We start from the raw sequence: 16958 nt of genomic DNA, 5'->3' as shown, positions 1-16958 counted from the left end.
ACCATTCTGTGTGATACAAAAATGTTCTTTAGATGACAACGTCTACAATAGATATCTAACTTCATAATGTCAACCATTGAAGCTGTAGCAGAAGCAATGGATTCGAGTGTCCACTTACGTAATTGAAGGTTTAACTATTATTCTTCCTTCATGATGGACGAATTTTAACTATGACATAGTTTTGGAATTACATAGTAATCTTAAGTTTAAATTTTTCTTACAGACGAGGTTGCAAAGAAGGATTGGACACAGGGATGCACAGTTTGCAGTTGTGCTGGAGGTAATCTCATAGTATATCACAAGGTAATTTTATACAACTAAATATTGGTATGCAGAAAGACATAGGGAGGCCTAAATCCTTTATATACATCTATTGTCACAGGCTGCAATTTCTTATTTGTGTGGCCTTACTGTATTTCTACAAGAATTTCTGTGCCAAGCTATAAAACATCATCTGAAAACCATCTGAGAGTGTGGGGAACTGAAGGCCCTGCTTGGTTACATACTTATTGCCCAAAAGCTGTTCATCATGATGAGATACTTCTATCAATGATGCAGCAGGTGCTCATGAAGCTTCCCTTTGTCCATGATCTGAACTTTGTATATGCTATTATGACTTAGAAAACAAAAGGGGCTAAGCTGCAAATGATATATATAACACCGGAAGTGTGTAGATTTGAATCTTTTAGCTCTCGTTAAGGATATATACCTTAACTAATTGAGCTATACCGACATGTTTTAATAGATTCTTTATGCTATTGTTGTTCTCACAGCAGGTCTGTTTATAAGAATAACAGAGAAATTGTGTTCTTTTGGGGATTGACAATTGATCACTAACTACATTAACAAATCATTAGATCATAATTCTTAAGCCATAAACTACATTTTATAGCACAAATTATCTTCTAGCTTCTAATAGTACGTCTGAAAAACTGGTCGTTCAACATTAAAAAAGTAATAAAGAACTCCTGTGGTTTTAAATGCAACACATATCACTGATCATAGTACACGAATGATGGAGGCATGTCAGAATCTGCGGCTTTCCTTTTCCCTTTTTTCAAGCCAAAGTACAACTAAAGTTTGAAACTTCATCATAATCTAAAGAACCCCAAAACAATAATTCGCCATTGTGAGCTAAACTAGTGAACACCGCCTCGAGGCGAAGGCATAACCCATTCACTCGATGATGACGAAAAATAAGGTAAAATGTCATGTCGTTGACGACACAGTCGTTAATATGGTCCTATCACATTGAATTTGCCAATATGATGGGAACATTTCGAATACATATTACATCATTTTGCCTTCTCTTATCTTCTGCACGAGGTCTCAAAACTTTTGTGGTTGGACTTGACGGGCTATCTCTCTGAATATATATACAAGTAACAAGTAACTGTTTAGAATCACTGCTAGCCGATATTGTCTTTTTTGGACTTTTCCTTCGCTATATTTCCTCAAAGTTTTAAAACGCGTATGTTAGGGAGAAGTTTCCACACCCTTACAAGGAATATTTCGTTCTACTCTCCAATTGATATGGGTCACAATCCACCACCTTCAAGACTCAACATTCTCGCCGGCACATTGCTTTGATACTCCCTTGAGGGCCCAACATCCACCGATATGGCTTCGAGGGTTCAACATCATCGATGTCTGGCTTTGATACCATTTATAATAGCTCAAGCCCACCGTTAATAGATATTGTTCTCTTTGGACTTTCCCTTTCGGACTTCCTTTCAAAGTTTTTAAAATGCGTATGTTAGAGGTTTCCACACCCTTGTAAATAATGTTTCGTTCACTTTTCAACCGGTATGGAATCTCAAAGATCGAACATGTACATAAGAAACATAGCTCTCTTTCTGCTGCTGCTATCATGTCTAAGTTGAATATAAAAACAATGGTTGATTCATTTCAGACCCATTTTTCATCTGCTGTGAAGAAACGAGCTTTAAATTCAAAGATTTGCTTAGCTGCAGCTCTAAAACTGGTCGGGACAAGCACAGTAGCATGACTATGACCATTCAACCACAGGATTACTAGACATTAACCCATCAAGATAATCTCAAATAATTACAAACTTATGTCTCTTCACATCCTCTCTCTTTCTTTTGAACATTCTTATGCTTACCCTTTTGAGTTTGAGGCTAATTTGATCAAAAGGCGATAACTTTACTGAATATTAATGCTTGAAAAGGGTAAAAAGAACAGTAGAGTGGTCCAATGGACAGTTTATGAGCAATCCATTCATTTGATTCAACGAAAACAACTAACTTATATGCATTAAATACTCATACATTCCACACTTAATGCCCACATGTTTTTCAAATCAAAATCTTGTAAATTTACATTCAGTTCCATTCCCTTGAACAAAGAGAGCAGAAGAAAAAGCACAAAAAAAAAAAAAAAAAAAAAAAAAAAAAAAAAAAAAAAAAAAAAAAAAAAAAAAAAAAAAAAAAAAAAAAAAAAAAAAAAAAAAAAAAAAAAAAAAAAAAAAAAAAAAAAAAAAAAAAAAAAAAAAAAAAAAACTCCCTCTCAACAATCACTATATTATGATACATAGGCATACATAAAAATTTGGGTGAAACAATGAAAAATGGAAGTGTTTTTATGTTTTTCAAGGTTGAAAGTACTTATCTTTACACTTGCATTTCCATGAGAGAAGATAATAGGCATCATCTTTGGGAACTTGAGCCGCCTCCATATTAGAAACAACACCACCGTTGTTATTATCATAACCTTTGAGGCGCTGAGAAATGACCAAAGCAGCTACACATGGCTTGCAATTTAAGCACTTGTTGAAGCACTTTGGTGGCCTTGACCCAATAGCCAATTCCTTCTGCTTTGAATCTTCATTCCCTGTGATTCCCAAAACTAAGAACACCCAACAAAATTAAGAAAATTATGAACACATATGAATATAAACATGTCTGGAAGTTGGATTAGGAATTATGTGGGGATAATTACCTGATGTGGGGAGAAAGACAGAGAGGGAGAATATGAGAGGGAGAATGAGAAAGAGGGAATTGTTTAAAGCCATATTTTGAGTGAGAGAATGAGAGAAAGATTGGAGTGTTGAAATGGGAAAAAAGGGTTCAGAGAATTGAAGTGATGGTGGTGAAGTGTTGACAAAATTGCTACAGTGAAAGGAAATGGTATAGCCTTTGTCTTGCTTCAGCACTGCATCTCTCTGTTCTTGGGGGTCCCAATTGAATAAATCAATCCCTTCTCTTTTCATTTCCTTTTGAGAGAGAAGAGAGAGAGATTCGAACCTCAGGTATGTCTCGAATATTCAAGTTATGCTTGAGTTGACTCGTGAATACTTAATAAATTGATATCAATTAATGGCTAATACATTATGAAGCCATTGCAAAAGTGGGTCGAGATTAAAAGATTCTTTTTTATAAGAAAAAAAAATATAAACTTTATGTCTAAGGACTGAAGAGTTATGGGAAATGTAGTTATGCAGAGGTACAAAGAAACAGAGGTCTATTGCCTAGAAAAAGGACTTTTGTTTTTGTTTGCTTTCTATTTAGTTCTCCATCTTCCCTTCATTTAAAGCTTTACCTATAACACTGCAATTATTTGGCCTTCTATTCCCTATTCTTTAATATATGCTGTTTAATTACCCATTTCATATTTTATTGCATGCATTCGGTTCAAGGTTCAAGTTTACCGCTAACAGATATTGTCCTTTTTAACTCTTTACGTATCATCATCAGCCTTACAGTTTTAAAACGCGTCTACTAGGGAGAGGTTTCCACACCTTTATAAGGAATGTTTCGTTCCCTCTCCAAACGATGCGGGATTTCACAATCCACCCTCCTTAAGGGTCTAACGTCCTCACTGACACACCGCCCCATATCTTGACTCTGATACCATTTGTAACAGTCCAAGCCACCGCTAGCAGATAATGTCCTCTTTGAACTTTTCCTTTACAAGCCCATGTTGTACTATCATCACAATCTAATAGTATCAAAGCCAGACACCAAACAGTGTGCCAGAGAAAACGTTGGACTCCTAAGGGGAGTGCGGATTGTGAGATCCCACATCGGTGGGAGAGAGGAACGGAGCATTTTTTACGAAAGTGTGAAAACCTCTCCCTAGTGAATGCGTTTTAAAACTTTGAAGAGAAATCCGAGAGGGAAGACCCAACGAAAATAACGTCTACGGGTAGTGGACTTGGACCAACACATTCAAGTTCAATATCATTTGTTTTTGAAAAGAATTGAAAAGGATGTGAAGGGTGAGAATATTTAAGTAATGAAAGGTGTTGAAAAGAAGAGAAGGCTGGTGTGGAGTTGATATATGCATATGCCACTGCTGAATAATCCAATCTAATGGAAGCTGCTGTCCCAAACTGCAAATTCAGATTCTCAGGCCAACCACTTTACAACCCCATGTTATGCTAACATCATTTTAGGGTACCCTACGCTTGGAGGGTCCCCTCTCTGTCCCCATTGTGCTTCTGCTTTCTCTCATCCACCACTGACCGACGGTGAGATGAGAGATCTCATAGCCATTTGTTCAATTTGCTTGCCTTTTAGCCTTTTGCCATATGTACCAACATGTACCATATGACAAGCGCTTCAGCAGCTCAATGGAGCCTCAAACTCTAAATGGATGCACGCACAAAGACAGCATTTATTACCATAATCTAATGAAGATTCAATTGAAGGAACACCTTTCTCAGGGAATTCAGCTGCTTGGTCCCTTGTTCATACAAGGATGTCGCATCTCCACAACTTCAATTGAGCTCTGCTGCTGATGGACTACCAGTAGAGGAAGCAGCACTGCATCAGTTAAACCATTGAGCCCACAAGGTCAAGATGCTGAAGCTGAGGGCACAATCTTCCAACCATGGCTAGCCTTGCAGCACCAAAACCTATGCAACTGCGTATCGACAACCACTCCGCATTTCAATATCATCAGAAACAGGACAAAGATTCTCAGACTTTGAGCACCCAAATAAGCTGTTACTAATTCATCATTCCCTAATCGATCAAAGAGCGAAGTTGAGTATAATTTGTTGAGATGGGCATTATAAATCAGAGAATAACACTTAACCCAGAAACTCAGCAGTGAAATTAAGGAGAGTAGGCATGAGGAAAACAGAGGCATCAAGAGACCACTTGTTGAAATGATTCGTAGTTCATTTTGGGTTGACCCTTTCCTACATTTTTTGGACAATTATATAAAAGACCCAACAAATGATACAACACATTTTGGTCACAATCCTCTTAATTTCGAGGTAGTTGCTACCTCACTGCCTCATCCTTTAATTTAATACGAAATACTTGAGTAATTAATAACCGATGTGAATAGCATATATTCAATAATGTAAGCTATCTAGATGTTTTGTGTATCAAAAACTAAAAAATGAATCTTTTTAGTGAGTGATTTGGGTCGAGTTGATACAGAAGAACTTGATATAGATCACATGCTTTTCTATTTCTTTTCCTCCGCTCCCTCCATGTTCCCCACTTAAATGGAGATTCTTCGTCTTGTTAGGGGCATGGGAGAAAAGAAGATGGCTACTTAAATCCCGTTATAATATAAGAATCCATCTCTATCTCATACCAACCAATAACATACCATACAGAAACATAGAATAGTACCCACAAAAAATCCCATCAAAGTCACCAAACTATACATGTAAATTCACATTATTACAAAGTTTACTTTGAGCAGCAGTGATGGAGATTTTCGAGTTTTTATGCATAATATGAACAGTGAAGAAAAAGGAAGAAGAATACACAGAAAATGGATTTTTCTGGTGTTCATAAATTTGTACAGCTGAAAAATGCAGGATGAATGGAGGATTGATAAAGGTAAGAAGAAGAAGAAAAACAGCCTTTATTCTCTTTTTGGAAATCTGTACTAAGAAGCTTCCTCCCAAGGATTCAAGGAATATATCCAAAATAAACGAAGCATTCTCAATCATATAGGCCCTCCTGTTCCCATACTTCCACAAGAAACTTCACCATTTCCTGTTAAAATGAAGTTCTTAAAGTTCTTAGTCTTACAATGAAACCAATGGAGAAAGAAATGACAATACTTGCAACACCAAACTTACAGCCAGAGGAATTGGATGGGGAAAACATTGTCTTGTACTCAGTAAACTGTCATATGTTGCACGCCAACTGCAAGCAAATGCATATATACACGCATCGAATGAAGATTTAATAGGATCTCCACCAAAAATTTTAGTTCTAGATTTTTGTATCACTACAGTAACGGTCTAAGCCTATTGCTAGTAGATATTGTCTGCATTGGCCCGGTACGTATCGCTGTCAACCTCACGGTTTTAAAACGCGTCTATTTGGGAGAGGTTTCCACACCCTTGTAAGGAATGTTTCGTTCCCCTTTCCAACTGATGTGGGATCTCACAATCCACCTTCCTTGGGAGCCCAGCGTCCTTGCTAGCACACCGTCCGGTGTCTGGCTCTGATATCATTTGTAACAACCCAAGGCCACCGCTAGTAGATATTATCCACTTTGGCCCGTTATGTATTGTTGTCAACCTCACAGTTTTAAAATGCGTATATTTGGGAGGAGTTTCCACTCCCTTATAAGGAATGCTTCGTTCCACTCTCTAACCGATGTGGGATCTCACAAGATAGCACTTAACGAGAGCTTACAAACGGTGGCAGCAATTTTGGAATGCAGAGACATTTGGTGAACTGACCTGATTTTTGCCTTCCGTTTTAGTTGAGTTTGATCTGTTGTCTTGCTGCTACTACTATTACCAATCCACTGCAGCCTGTTCTGATTCCAGAGAAGAAGACCTGAAAGCAAAGAAAATGAGCAAATGGTTTGTTGCTATGTTGAGCAGGTTTGAATGAGCAATTGCGATCTAACCGCCGTGGTTTACGAATTCAGAAGGGAAACTTGCCATGGTTTACAAATTCAGAAGGGTTGCTCACACTGGCACCAACATTGCTATGAGTGAGCGTGAGGTTTGATGTACTGATAGAGGAGATGCTTGGTTGAGATTGAATGGTGCTATTATCCAAATCACATGTGCTTGTGCTCCAAAAACCGTCAGATATGCTACGTTTCTTAACGACTCGTCCTTGAATTCTTAATCCCTTAGATGGCTCATCCACAGCAATAATAGGTGTTGGTTTAGTGCAGCATCCAAAACAACCCCTGCACTGTTATAAACCTAATAAAGCACTATATATGCTATAAAATTGCAGCAAAAACATTACCAAGAATGTGGAATGGTTTCGAACTTTGAATCTTAATAAACTTAGTTTCGTTCATAGTTACTTCAGGAATTCACATTAATACCAGCAATCCAAAAGAACATGAAATCCCACAACTTCCCCCATGCCCCTTGCTTCGTTTGGATTAAACATTACAGTTGAAATAGTGAAATTCTTGGCAAAAGAAGGAAAAAGGAGATGGCCCACTATTCAGGAAGCCAGAAAACAGAAGCAATTCCATGGATTACACAAAAGGGTCATCACAAAACTCCATTAGAAGCAAATATAACAACTCCTTTACAAGACCGCAATGAACGATAGATGAGGAAAATCGAGAACTTACCCCATGCAAGCGAACAAGCGGCTGATCCAGGCGGCGAAGGAACTATTAAGCATAACCATGTTGATATTAAGCCAAAAGCGCAGAGAAGGGCATCGATTCAGGGAAAACGAGAGTGAAGCTAAGAACCTGTAACTGGCGAGAGATGGAGTAGAGTTGGGGCAAGAAAGCAGGAAGTTGGATGAGGGGAAAAGGGGAAAGTCGAGTGGGGAGTGGAAACTAAATACCAAAATAGAAAATTGGTGGGTTGTTTCCGAGAAATTCAGAGAAGAGATGGGCATCGAAATGGAGAAATGGATTGTTCAATTGGTGGTTTATACGCACCTTTTGTGTGGCTCTGGCCCCCACTATCCATCCACTGCTTGCTATTATTAACACCAAAAAAAAACAGTCATTTCTTTTCTTCTACTGCTTCCAACTTCACTCATATCCCATTTTTAACACATTGCGAACTCAAATTCACCATTTAAAACAAGTTCCTGGATCGTAATGGAATTCGATTTTTATTTTTCAGTCTTCAAGTTACATTAGAAATCTTATTTTCTTTGATTTGCTAAGCGTTTACTGTGCCTTCGACGTTTACAACTTCAAACTTTGCAGGTCAAAAATTGTTTAAACGTTATTTTGATATCCAAAGTAAGTAACACCATCTATTCCTCCCATTCTAAGTATCAAAACCAATTCAAATAGAACAAATCTGAGAGCAGAAGTGCTTCATCTTTTATCACGAAAGAAGTTCAAAGAGTAACTATTAATAATCAATGTAGCAGCCGCGCATTGCCATGGCACTCAAAATCAGTCCTTGTGTCGACTAAGCTCTAATTTTGTTTCTTCCATAGAATTGAAGCCAGACCCATTCTCCAACCAAACAGCATTGTTGGCTCGTGCTTTTGGGGGATGAGAGAGGCTAGCCCTGTTCGCGAGCTATGACTGGGAAGAATCTTTTCCTTCACCTCACTTCTGGAGAACCTGAAAAATGAGCGAACTTTAATGCATTTCGTTACAAGAATCATGTGATTAATCCCAAGTTAAAACCTGCATACCATTCATACCATATACGGATATGTGAACAAAAAGTGTACTGAGCTTATTAATCATGAAAATGGAAAAATGACTTTCGTCAATCCCCAAAATTAATCTCCAGCTCCACCGTAGAGGATGGAACTAGAAGAAGACTTATGAGTGTCAAACTTAAGCTACTAATTTCCAAGAATCTGGCCTCAGCTTCATCCTCACATTAGAACAAAAAAGAAACACTTTTCGGTGCTGAAGAACACAATTTTACATTAACAAATTCAGCCATTTATGTTTTACATAAACTGAACTACATTCATACATTACTCCCAAGTAATAAATTGTCCGTCCTTAAGTTAAGCAAATTACATAATTCTTAAGAGTTTTCCATCTTTAACAGATTGTTTAAATTGTACAAGACTAATAATAGACAACACCCAAATAAAAAAGAAAGGGAAGCTTACAAGGAAGGAGATGGAGCTTCACTTGCAAATGTTGATAGGCCTTGGCGTTGCTTGTGTTTGGGATTGGAAGAGCAGTATATATATACTCGACCTCGACGCCTCACCGTCCTACAAAACTCGCACATCTTTTTCACTGAAGCACGAACTTTCATGACTGTATGAAGGAAAAGCGGCAGTCAAATGCGATGTAAAATTATCACATCTCACTATTGTCAATTCCAACAATGAAATTAAAGAAAAGAGAACGGATACACTGAAAGCACAAAATGGCCAAATCATGGATCTACAAGGCAAAACTCTGTAAGGAATTCTTCCCGACAGACATCAGAGGATTTGTAGAAACCCAATGAGCCCTACTCTTCAACATAGTAAGGAATTCTTACTTGAATCATTCAAAATCAAAAACTCGGAGAAGACTAATCGAAACAAGCAACCTATGCGTAAAGAACAAATGGAAAGAGAACAGAACGCATAAATCAGAACAAGAAGCCTTGGAAATAGGTATAAATCAGTACTTAAAGTTCAGATTTCCCGAGCGATTTACAAAAGTTGTTACGGATATTGAAAAATGTTAAAACAGAAATCAATACAAAACCCTAAACCCTAGAATCCATTGACAGCAAAATCTAACAAGGAAAAAGATAAGGATGATCCAGTAAGTATTATCGAGGCAAATCTTAAGGAAGAAGAAGAATAATTTTAGAAGAGTAGTACCTTCAAATCGAGAGCGACGGCGTCCAGCAGAGTTGTAAGTGAAGGTAAAAATGCGGTTTCAAGCTTTATTCTTCCGAGTCTCGGCCATTCTATTTTCTTTTTTTTTTTTCCTAAATTAATTTTAAAATTCATCCGAAATATCTTAAACTTTGATCTATTAACTTTAATAAGCCTACCTTCAAATATTTATTTATTTTATATTTTGTTTAAAGTTATTTTGATTTGTAATTAATAAATTATAAAATAAGTATAATTAGCATGTATTTCATTTTTTTGAAATTAGAGATTTATATCTTTTATTGTATTGAAAAATAACAATATTAAAAGAAATTAAGTAAAAAAAATAAGCTTATTTTCTTGTGATCTCGTTATACCATTGGTTGATTTAAAAAATATAATATTTTAATCATTTATTTAATTAATAAATACGAGAAGTCCTCTCAACAATTCTCAACACAAACTTCAAATCAAACCTAATTTTTAAATGTCTTATAATAAAATTTAATATTTTATTTATTTTTGATATCTCTGGGCATATTCGGTTTGGTTGTCCCAATCTTACCCCAATTTCAACCCACAAACATGTTGCACCACCCACACATGGCCTGCCCAAATAAGTCACATTCCGAGACTACAATTTCCGCAATTTTGAGGGGCTTCGAACGACAATTTTGTTATTTTCCAGGGGCCCTTTTGCCAAATGGGTGTCGTTAAATCAAAGCTAGTCTCCCTTCAAAGCCCCCTAACCTCTGCATTATAAATAAACCATGCTTTATATTAAATAATCATATTGGGTGTGGGCGGCCAAAGGGAAGCATCTCTAACGTGCCCATGTTCAAACTTTCAGCTGCACTAACCATATAATAAATTCATTGAAAGTTTTGGATGACGGCCCCTTCGCCAGTGCCACCCAAAAGCCGTTACCGTTGGCTTACAGTTGCTCGAACAACCAAGTAAACTTCAATTATTGTCGCCCAAGAACAACAAAAGAAAGTAACCCCTTTTCCTCTTTCTTTCGTTCTTTCTTTTAATTTACCCAATAATTGACGAAAAATTATTGAATTTTAATCAACACCCAATAGTTAAAATTGGAGAGAATTGGGAAAAAAGGGAAGAAAATTGTAGACACAGATTTGGTGGAACTTGAATTTTGTACAGAAAAATTCCAAACTGAAATCAGCAAGAGTAAGTGTATCTATGAACAACGCGATCTCTCAGAATCCTGTTGTAAAGCGCCGCTCTGTTCGCTGGCATTCCGGCGACCTTTTGAGGCGGTGAAGCGGCGGCGATCTCGTGCTGCCTTCGAAAATCCTCGCCGTTCCCAATTGGATCCACTACGTCCTTCGCAAAATGAACCCTCTTTTTCTGACTCTGTTTCTTCTTCTTCTTCTTCTTACTCGTCTCTGAAAAACGAAGAATTAGCTCAAAAGTTGAAAAGAAACAAAAAAAACAGAGAAATTCATGATGGGTTATTGAAAACGTACCAGAAGGAATACAAGAGCGGAGAACTGGTGGAGAAAAGTGGTGGGTTTGGTGAATCGGGATGGATTTTTGGATGCAATAGGAGAGAATAATTACGGTGCCGGAGACAGCCGCCATGGCGGTGGCCAGAGCCATTCCCTGCGAGTTCATCATCGAAGACATACCTTTTATCCCTTTGTTTTTTCTCACCAAAATCATCCAAAACTCAAGAGGATTTATAGATAGGACAGAGAAGGGAGAGGTGAAATTAAAGGGGTGATGTAATCGAAGCCTAAAATTAAAATAAAACAAAAATAAAATAATATTACTGCTTGGTTGGGGAGGGGCTTCTACCAAATTCTGGAAATTATACGTATATATATAATTTATTAATTATATTATTTTGCTTAAATTAATTTGAGGACCCACAAAAAAGAGAGAAATTTGATGATGATTATAAAATTGGTTCTGCTTTGTATTTTTGGCTACTTGTGACGGCTGAATTGCCTCTTTTTTTTTTTTTAATTACAATAATTTATTTTGAATAATGAGACATTAGGCCAAAAGGAATTTCTGTGTGTTTATTAGAATCCAATAAATGGAAAGTAAATTTAAAAGAAAAAAAAAACATAATTTCCAAGCTGGACAGTCAAACCAATTTTTTTGCTGGCATTGTGGTGCATGTCACACGTGCCACCATTATGATATTTCGAATTTGGTCGGAATGTTCAACTTCTCGACTTTTTGACCGTTGCTTTGCCCTTTAACCTCTTTTTTTTTTTCTTTTAATCATGTAATTATTGTTAATGTCTGTGGTTTTTAATGGAAAAAAAACGTATTTTAGAGATGAAAGGAAAAAAAAAATGATAAAAAGCCATGTGCAAATTAAATAGTAAATGTTTAATCAAAGAATCTTATCATTTAATCATATAGTAAATGTTTAATCAAAGGATCTTATCGCTTAATCAAATTTAAAGTAGAAAGTCATGTGCAATAATTCAAAGGAAACAGTGAACAGTGAAGTCAATTTTTTTTATTTCTGTACCTAAAACAAGAGTATTATATTATGATCTTATTTTCAAAATATAAATAAATAAAAGTTCCTTTTTAAGTATTTAAAAGTTTATCAAAATAATTATTTCATTTAATTAAAATCAAAGAATAAATCGAAGGATGGTACTGAATCATTGTGGACACAAACGGTATAAACATCGATATAGATAAAGAAAAATAAAGATTAATATAGTTTACTTTGTAAATACTCGTGAATACAAAGAGTAGACTTATAACGAACGATTATACTCTTAGAAGTTTGGATTTATAGGACATTCAATTTCAACTTCAAGACAATGACTTCTAACCCTTGTCCAAATTCTCGCCACATTTTTCTTTCTATCCTTTCACACGTCTTCAATTTTAAGTTGAAAAACACATTAAAAGTATGTCTTTTGACAAAAACATCTAATTCTGCCGTTTGAAATTTGCTGTTGATCTGAGAATTTAGTTATGAGTTTGCATATTCATATCGAGATAATTAGTTTTGCGGTCGAGTAAACCTCTAAAGAAGATAATTACATTAGTGTGGGTATTACGTTTAACATGCTCTAACTCTATTTCTATTTAATATTTGTCGTGATTAACACAACTACGAAAATTAAGTATAAGAGTAACGTATGCCCAAACTTGGTTAATTTCATCCACACACCTTACATTAATTGATCAATTGCACATCTTTAACTCAACTCTATCGAAGAGGTTTCATTCCAAAGTTAGTCACGTCGTACATATGAGCTACGTGGATGGCGGGTCCATGGTTCCATATCCTATCCATTACTCCATTTGCAAAGGTTTAGCATAATTAAGTAAAATATTTATGGTTAATATGAATTAGAAGTAAATTAGAAGCTAAATGATAATTTAAAACATAACATCACTATCACATGCCCTTTCCTTTTACTTGACTTTGACTTTATTAGGCGCTTCTCTGCCAATTCCATGTGCCGTCCTTTCCTATTCCCACTTAATATATATATATATATATATACCTATTTAATTATGACCATTAGATTATTATCTCTATTTAATTGAAAAAATATCACATATTTTCATTAGTTTATTTAAGCATGCATTTCATTCATTACATTATTAAAACAATTTTTTAATTTATTTTTTCTGTTCGTTTTTAATTATACATAATTAATTTAATTTATTAAAACCTTTTTAAAATCTTGAATTGGCTATATTTATTTATTTTTTAATTATTATTTTTATCTATTATGAATGGGCCTGCCCACGCCACGTCATTTTGGACCATGAAAGAAAGGCCCAAATATTTATTGGATAAAAAAATGCATTTTGGCCCAAAGCTCAATATTTGAATTTTGAACCGACAGCTTAATTAATATATATTTATTTAAATCAAAACTAATCTCCTCTTAAAGGCCTGTGTTACTGAAAAATATTAATTAAATGCACGTACCTCCACCAAACACCTTATAACTAATAAGTGAAATAACAATTAATTAATTTCACTTTATTTACCCTCCCAACTACATTAATTAATAATTAAAATAAGTGCATTTTTCTATAAATTCTTTTATGTCAATAAATATTTTTAAAATTTAATAAAAATTGACAATACTATCATATTTCCAAATTTGGAAAGATTTATCTAAATTTCGTTGACATGTTTGTGAAAACAAAAAAGAAAAGGAAAGGAAACCTAGATGCTATTATTACACAAATTTAATTTATTAAAAAGATTTGATAGATGCGAATTGAAAATGATAGAAATTTGTCCAAATTAATTATAAATAGTTTTTCGTAATATAACTAATGATTTATTATTAAAAAAGTAGTCGCATGACGTCATTCTCTTAATGGCTATGATTTTAGCTTAATTAATAAATAATTAGCAATAGCATGTAATATTCTCTTTTTTTTGTGTGTGTGGATGTAATAAATTGGGTCGTGAGTTTGTGATAAATCAAGGTAGACTTCATTTTCATTTTCATTTGATTACCTTCCCCATCTAACCATATTATTAAATTCAAACATTACAATCAACATTTATTTAATTATTATAAATTTAGTCGTTAATTTTGAAATAGACATTATTCATCTTTATATGTTTAAAGGATTATTTTTTTCTTCCGTACATGTAAAGATTCAAACTTACTGCTTCACACTCATACAAACAAAACACCTTTAATCATTAAGTTATTATAATTTAACAATTGAAAAATAGGGTGCATTTTTTTAATCATGTTATAAGAGCCAGACAAATTTACTCGAGTGTCATTGATTTGGGATTAAATGAGGTAGAAATAATAATCTCCCAAACTTTATGCACCAATGCAGTTGGTTTTGACCTGAAATGACCTCAAAAGTTAGAGCCATCTTAACCCTTTTCACCTAATCCACATTCAAATCAATCCCATCAATAATTTCCCTCCCCACACTCTTACTTTATGATTCACGTGGAAGTATACGGACTATAAAGTTCAAAGATTTGGGCAGACGAAGCAACAAACAACACTTGGCTCAATCACAATAAAGCCAAATTTTATGACAAAGAGCGAGTAACAGAGTATCTAATCTAAGTTATGGCGATGTTTCAATCAAAAAAGATGCTTTAATGATGTTGTCCTTCTCCCACTGTTTTGTGCGAGAGATTTAGGTGACACTGATAAATTCTTAAGGATTTTATCACTTTTAGTTAGCCGACAGTGTACTGTCTGTAAATTCCCCCCTTCTTATATGTTTCCCCCACTGCCCCTTCTCTCTGTACTTCCTTCTCTGACAATGCCCAAGTTTAAGAAGTTTCGTGGTGTTAGGCAGCGCCATTGGGGCTCTTGGGTTTCTGAAATTCGTCATCCATTACTGTAATTAATTCTTCTAATTTCTTCCCCAAATTTTAAATGTGTGTATTGTTTAATCAATTTGTGGTTTGATTGCGTGCAGGAAGAGGCGGATTTGGTTGGGGACGTTTGAGACGGCGGAGGAAGCGGCAAGAGCGTATGATCAAGCTGCAATTTTGATGAGCGGACGTAATGCCAAAACCAATTTCCCGACAACCCATGACACCAACATTACTACAACCAAGGATTCCCCCAAGGGGTTGTCTGAAATATTGCAAGCTAAGCTCAAGAAATGCTGTCGGACTCCATCGCCGTCCATGACATGCTTGAGGCTCGACACTGAGAATTCCAACATTGGCGTGTGGCAGAAACGTGCTGGGCCACGGTCGGCATCTAGCTGGGTCATGACTGTTGAGCTTGGAAATAAGAAGAGCCATAACAACGAGGAAGAGTCTCTGATGGGTGTGGTTGTGGCTGATCAGTCTCCGGTGGCGGCGGAAGTGGCGGAGATTCCATCGGAGTTGGATGAAGAAGAGAGAATGGTGGCTTTGCAAATGGTGGAGGAACTGCTTCATATCAGCTATGATGAACCAAACCAAATGTTTGAGATTCAACAGGGAAAGGATGTTTATCTTTAGTTTGTAACCAAATTTCTAATATCATCTTATGTTGTTAATTAAGTTGTAATATTTTAAAACATGCACTATAAAAAAAAACAACCTATAAAATATCGATGAAACTGTCATAATCTGTTCAACAGTTTTATGTCGTTAGACTAAAAAAAAGAAAAGAAAATTTTTTAACCTAATTTACTTTTGTACTTCATAATTATTAAGAGATAGTTACGTTCGATAATTTATTCTATAGAATCGTTGAAATATATTATGATTAATTTTGTGGAATTTATTTATTTGTGATTTGTGACGATTTTTTATGGAGTCTAAGATGTTATCTAAATGAATCCCTCATTTTAGAGAACCAACTAGCCACCCTCCAAGACCACCTACTATTGTAGCATGACCATCACCTTTATGCCTAGGGAAAAACTAGTGGACGTATGAGTATTTGGGTACAACATAGTAGAGAGAGATCGTGCTACTGTCTTAGGTCATTTTAGGGCGACTGTTTTATTTTTTAAAATTATCTTAGGAGAATTCTAATATATATAGTATTTATTGGGAATTAAATGTTAAAAATACAAAAAAGAGAATAATTGAATATATTTTACATTAAAAGAATTTTCAAACAACTATAGAAGAAAATTAGATTCATATCTTGACTTATTAAAAGTAGTTGCATAAAATTATTATGATGTTTCCATCATCTTGAACACAGCTAGCAAACTATATAAAAAAATAAAATAAAATAATTAAACTTGTTAAAAGGTTGTAATAAATTAATTCCATAAAGTATTTTATGATATTAAAAGAGCATGTGAGTATGGATGCATTAAGTTGAACATATGATAATAGCTGATTGGGGTCCATGTAGCCTTTCAACCACACTGATTAGACCCATTTGAACTAAACCCTAAAATTAGATGCCCCAATGGGAGGTCTCACCCACACCTTCATTCATATTTAATATTATATGTATATATATCACATAAATTTAATATTATTTTGGGTCCATCAATTAAATTAAAGGGATGAAAAAGAAAAAATGAACATCTTCCTCTTACCATCTTTGGGAAAATTGAGGATTTAAAAAAAAAAATTGTATTTGAATCAACAAGAGAGAAATTAATAACATTTTAAATACGAAATATAATAAAAGGTTAAATTAATGATAATATTATTAATTTTTTTTAATAATATGCACAAATATTATTATTGTTACCATTTTCAAAAATAAAAGTAATATACTAAACTTAAAAAAAAAAAAAAAAAAAAAAAAAATT

At 34.9% G+C, this 16958-nt stretch overlaps 5 protein-coding genes and 1 long non-coding RNA gene across 8 annotated transcripts; 2 read left to right on the top strand and 4 right to left on the bottom strand.

Annotated features, from left to right (window-relative positions):
* The first annotated feature begins 78 nt into the window (after positions 1–78).
* LOC111470653 lies at positions 79–772 on the top strand. The gene is made up of 2 exons (XR_002715088.1): positions 79–128; positions 224–772. It is a non-coding gene; the product is annotated as an uncharacterized LOC111470653 (long non-coding RNA).
* A 1745-nt stretch (positions 773–2517) lies between these two features.
* LOC111470622 (EPIDERMAL PATTERNING FACTOR-like protein 1) lies at positions 2518–5136 on the bottom strand. 3 transcript variants are annotated; one of them, XM_023116190.1, is made up of 2 exons: positions 2962–3387; positions 2518–2868 (listed from the first exon to the last, which is right to left on the bottom strand). In XM_023116190.1, exons 1-2 carry the CDS (start codon positions 3230–3232, stop codon positions 2612–2614), a joined length of 528 nt encoding a protein of 175 aa, XP_022971958.1. In that variant the 5' UTR covers positions 3233–3387; the 3' UTR covers positions 2518–2611. The 3 variants fall into 3 exon arrangements, 2 of the variants coding, with proteins under 2 accessions (XP_022971958.1, XP_022971966.1); XM_023116198.1 differs by having other exon boundaries at positions 2518–2853; XR_002715084.1 differs by lacking the exon at positions 2962–3387 and adding an exon at positions 4679–5136 and having other exon boundaries at positions 2772–2853.
* A 412-nt stretch (positions 5137–5548) lies between these two features.
* On the bottom strand, positions 5549–7853 carry LOC111470604. The gene is made up of 5 exons (XM_023116167.1): positions 7549–7853; positions 6890–7146; positions 6683–6782; positions 6071–6137; positions 5549–5984 (listed from the first exon to the last, which is right to left on the bottom strand). Exons 1-5 carry the CDS (start codon positions 7824–7826, stop codon positions 5931–5933), a joined length of 756 nt encoding a protein of 251 aa, XP_022971935.1. The 5' UTR covers positions 7827–7853; the 3' UTR covers positions 5549–5930.
* Positions 7854–8144: 291 nt separating this feature from the next.
* Positions 8145–9838, bottom strand: LOC111470644. The gene is made up of 3 exons (XM_023116228.1): positions 9738–9838; positions 9024–9177; positions 8145–8514 (listed from the first exon to the last, which is right to left on the bottom strand). The coding sequence occupies exons 2-3, from the start codon at positions 9173–9175 to the stop codon at positions 8364–8366; spliced, it is 303 nt and encodes a 100-aa protein (XP_022971996.1). The 5' UTR covers positions 9176–9177; positions 9738–9838; the 3' UTR covers positions 8145–8363.
* Positions 9839–10835: 997 nt separating this feature from the next.
* Positions 10836–11547, bottom strand: LOC111470637. Its single transcript, XM_023116215.1, has 2 exons — positions 11222–11547; positions 10836–11140 (listed from the first exon to the last, which is right to left on the bottom strand). The coding sequence occupies exons 1-2, from the start codon at positions 11415–11417 to the stop codon at positions 10914–10916; spliced, it is 423 nt and encodes a 140-aa protein (XP_022971983.1). The 5' UTR covers positions 11418–11547; the 3' UTR covers positions 10836–10913.
* A 3383-nt stretch (positions 11548–14930) lies between these two features.
* Positions 14931–15824, top strand: LOC111470614 (ethylene-responsive transcription factor WIN1-like). The gene is made up of 2 exons (XM_023116177.1): positions 14931–15082; positions 15162–15824. Exons 1-2 carry the CDS (start codon positions 14958–14960, stop codon positions 15694–15696), a joined length of 660 nt encoding a protein of 219 aa, XP_022971945.1. The 5' UTR covers positions 14931–14957; the 3' UTR covers positions 15697–15824.
* The last annotated feature ends 1134 nt before the right edge of the window (positions 15825–16958 follow it).

The sequence above is a fragment of the Cucurbita maxima genome, unplaced genomic scaffold (genome assembly GCF_002738345.1).
Source record: "Cucurbita maxima cultivar Rimu unplaced genomic scaffold, Cmax_1.0 Cma_Scf00002, whole genome shotgun sequence".
NCBI lineage: Eukaryota > Viridiplantae > Streptophyta > Magnoliopsida > Cucurbitales > Cucurbitaceae > Cucurbita > Cucurbita maxima.
Note: the sequence above shows the minus strand (reverse complement) of the source record. Positions and strands in the feature narration are given on the sequence as shown.

Excerpts from the sequence above, each read along its gene's own strand:
- LOC111470644 (XM_023116228.1), bottom strand. The coding sequence starts at position 9,175 with ATGAAAGTTCGTGCTTCAGTGAAAAAGATGTGCGAGTTTTGTAGGACG. Across the intron at positions 8,515-9,023 it reads GAAGCTCCATCTCCTTCCTT|GTTCTCCAGAAGTGAGGTGA; the intron begins GTAAGCTTCCCT and ends CTCATTTTTCAG.
- LOC111470622 (XM_023116190.1), bottom strand. The coding sequence starts at position 3,232 with ATGAAAAGAGAAGGGATTGATTTATTCAATTGGGACCCCCAAGAACAG. Across the intron at positions 2,869-2,961 it reads TGTCTTTCTCCCCACATCAG|TTTTGGGAATCACAGGGAAT; the intron begins GTAATTATCCCC and ends GGGTGTTCTTAG.
- LOC111470614 (XM_023116177.1), top strand. The coding sequence starts at position 14,958 with ATGTTTCCCCCACTGCCCCTTCTCTCTGTACTTCCTTCTCTGACAATG. Across the intron at positions 15,083-15,161 it reads GAAATTCGTCATCCATTACT|GAAGAGGCGGATTTGGTTGG; the intron begins GTAATTAATTCT and ends GATTGCGTGCAG.
- LOC111470637 (XM_023116215.1), bottom strand. The coding sequence starts at position 11,417 with ATGATTTTGGTGAGAAAAAACAAAGGGATAAAAGGTATGTCTTCGATG. Across the intron at positions 11,141-11,221 it reads CCGCTCTTGTATTCCTTCTG|AGACGAGTAAGAAGAAGAAG; the intron begins GTACGTTTTCAA and ends TTCGTTTTTCAG.
- LOC111470604 (XM_023116167.1), bottom strand. The coding sequence starts at position 7,826 with ATGCCCATCTCTTCTCTGAATTTCTCGGAAACAACCCACCAATTTTCT. Across the intron at positions 7,147-7,548 it reads CGCTTGTTCGCTTGCATGGG|GGGTTGTTTTGGATGCTGCA; the intron begins GTAAGTTCTCGA and ends ATAACAGTGCAG. Across the intron at positions 6,783-6,889 it reads TTCTGAATTTGTAAACCATG|GTCTTCTTCTCTGGAATCAG; the intron begins GCAAGTTTCCCT and ends CTTTGCTTTCAG.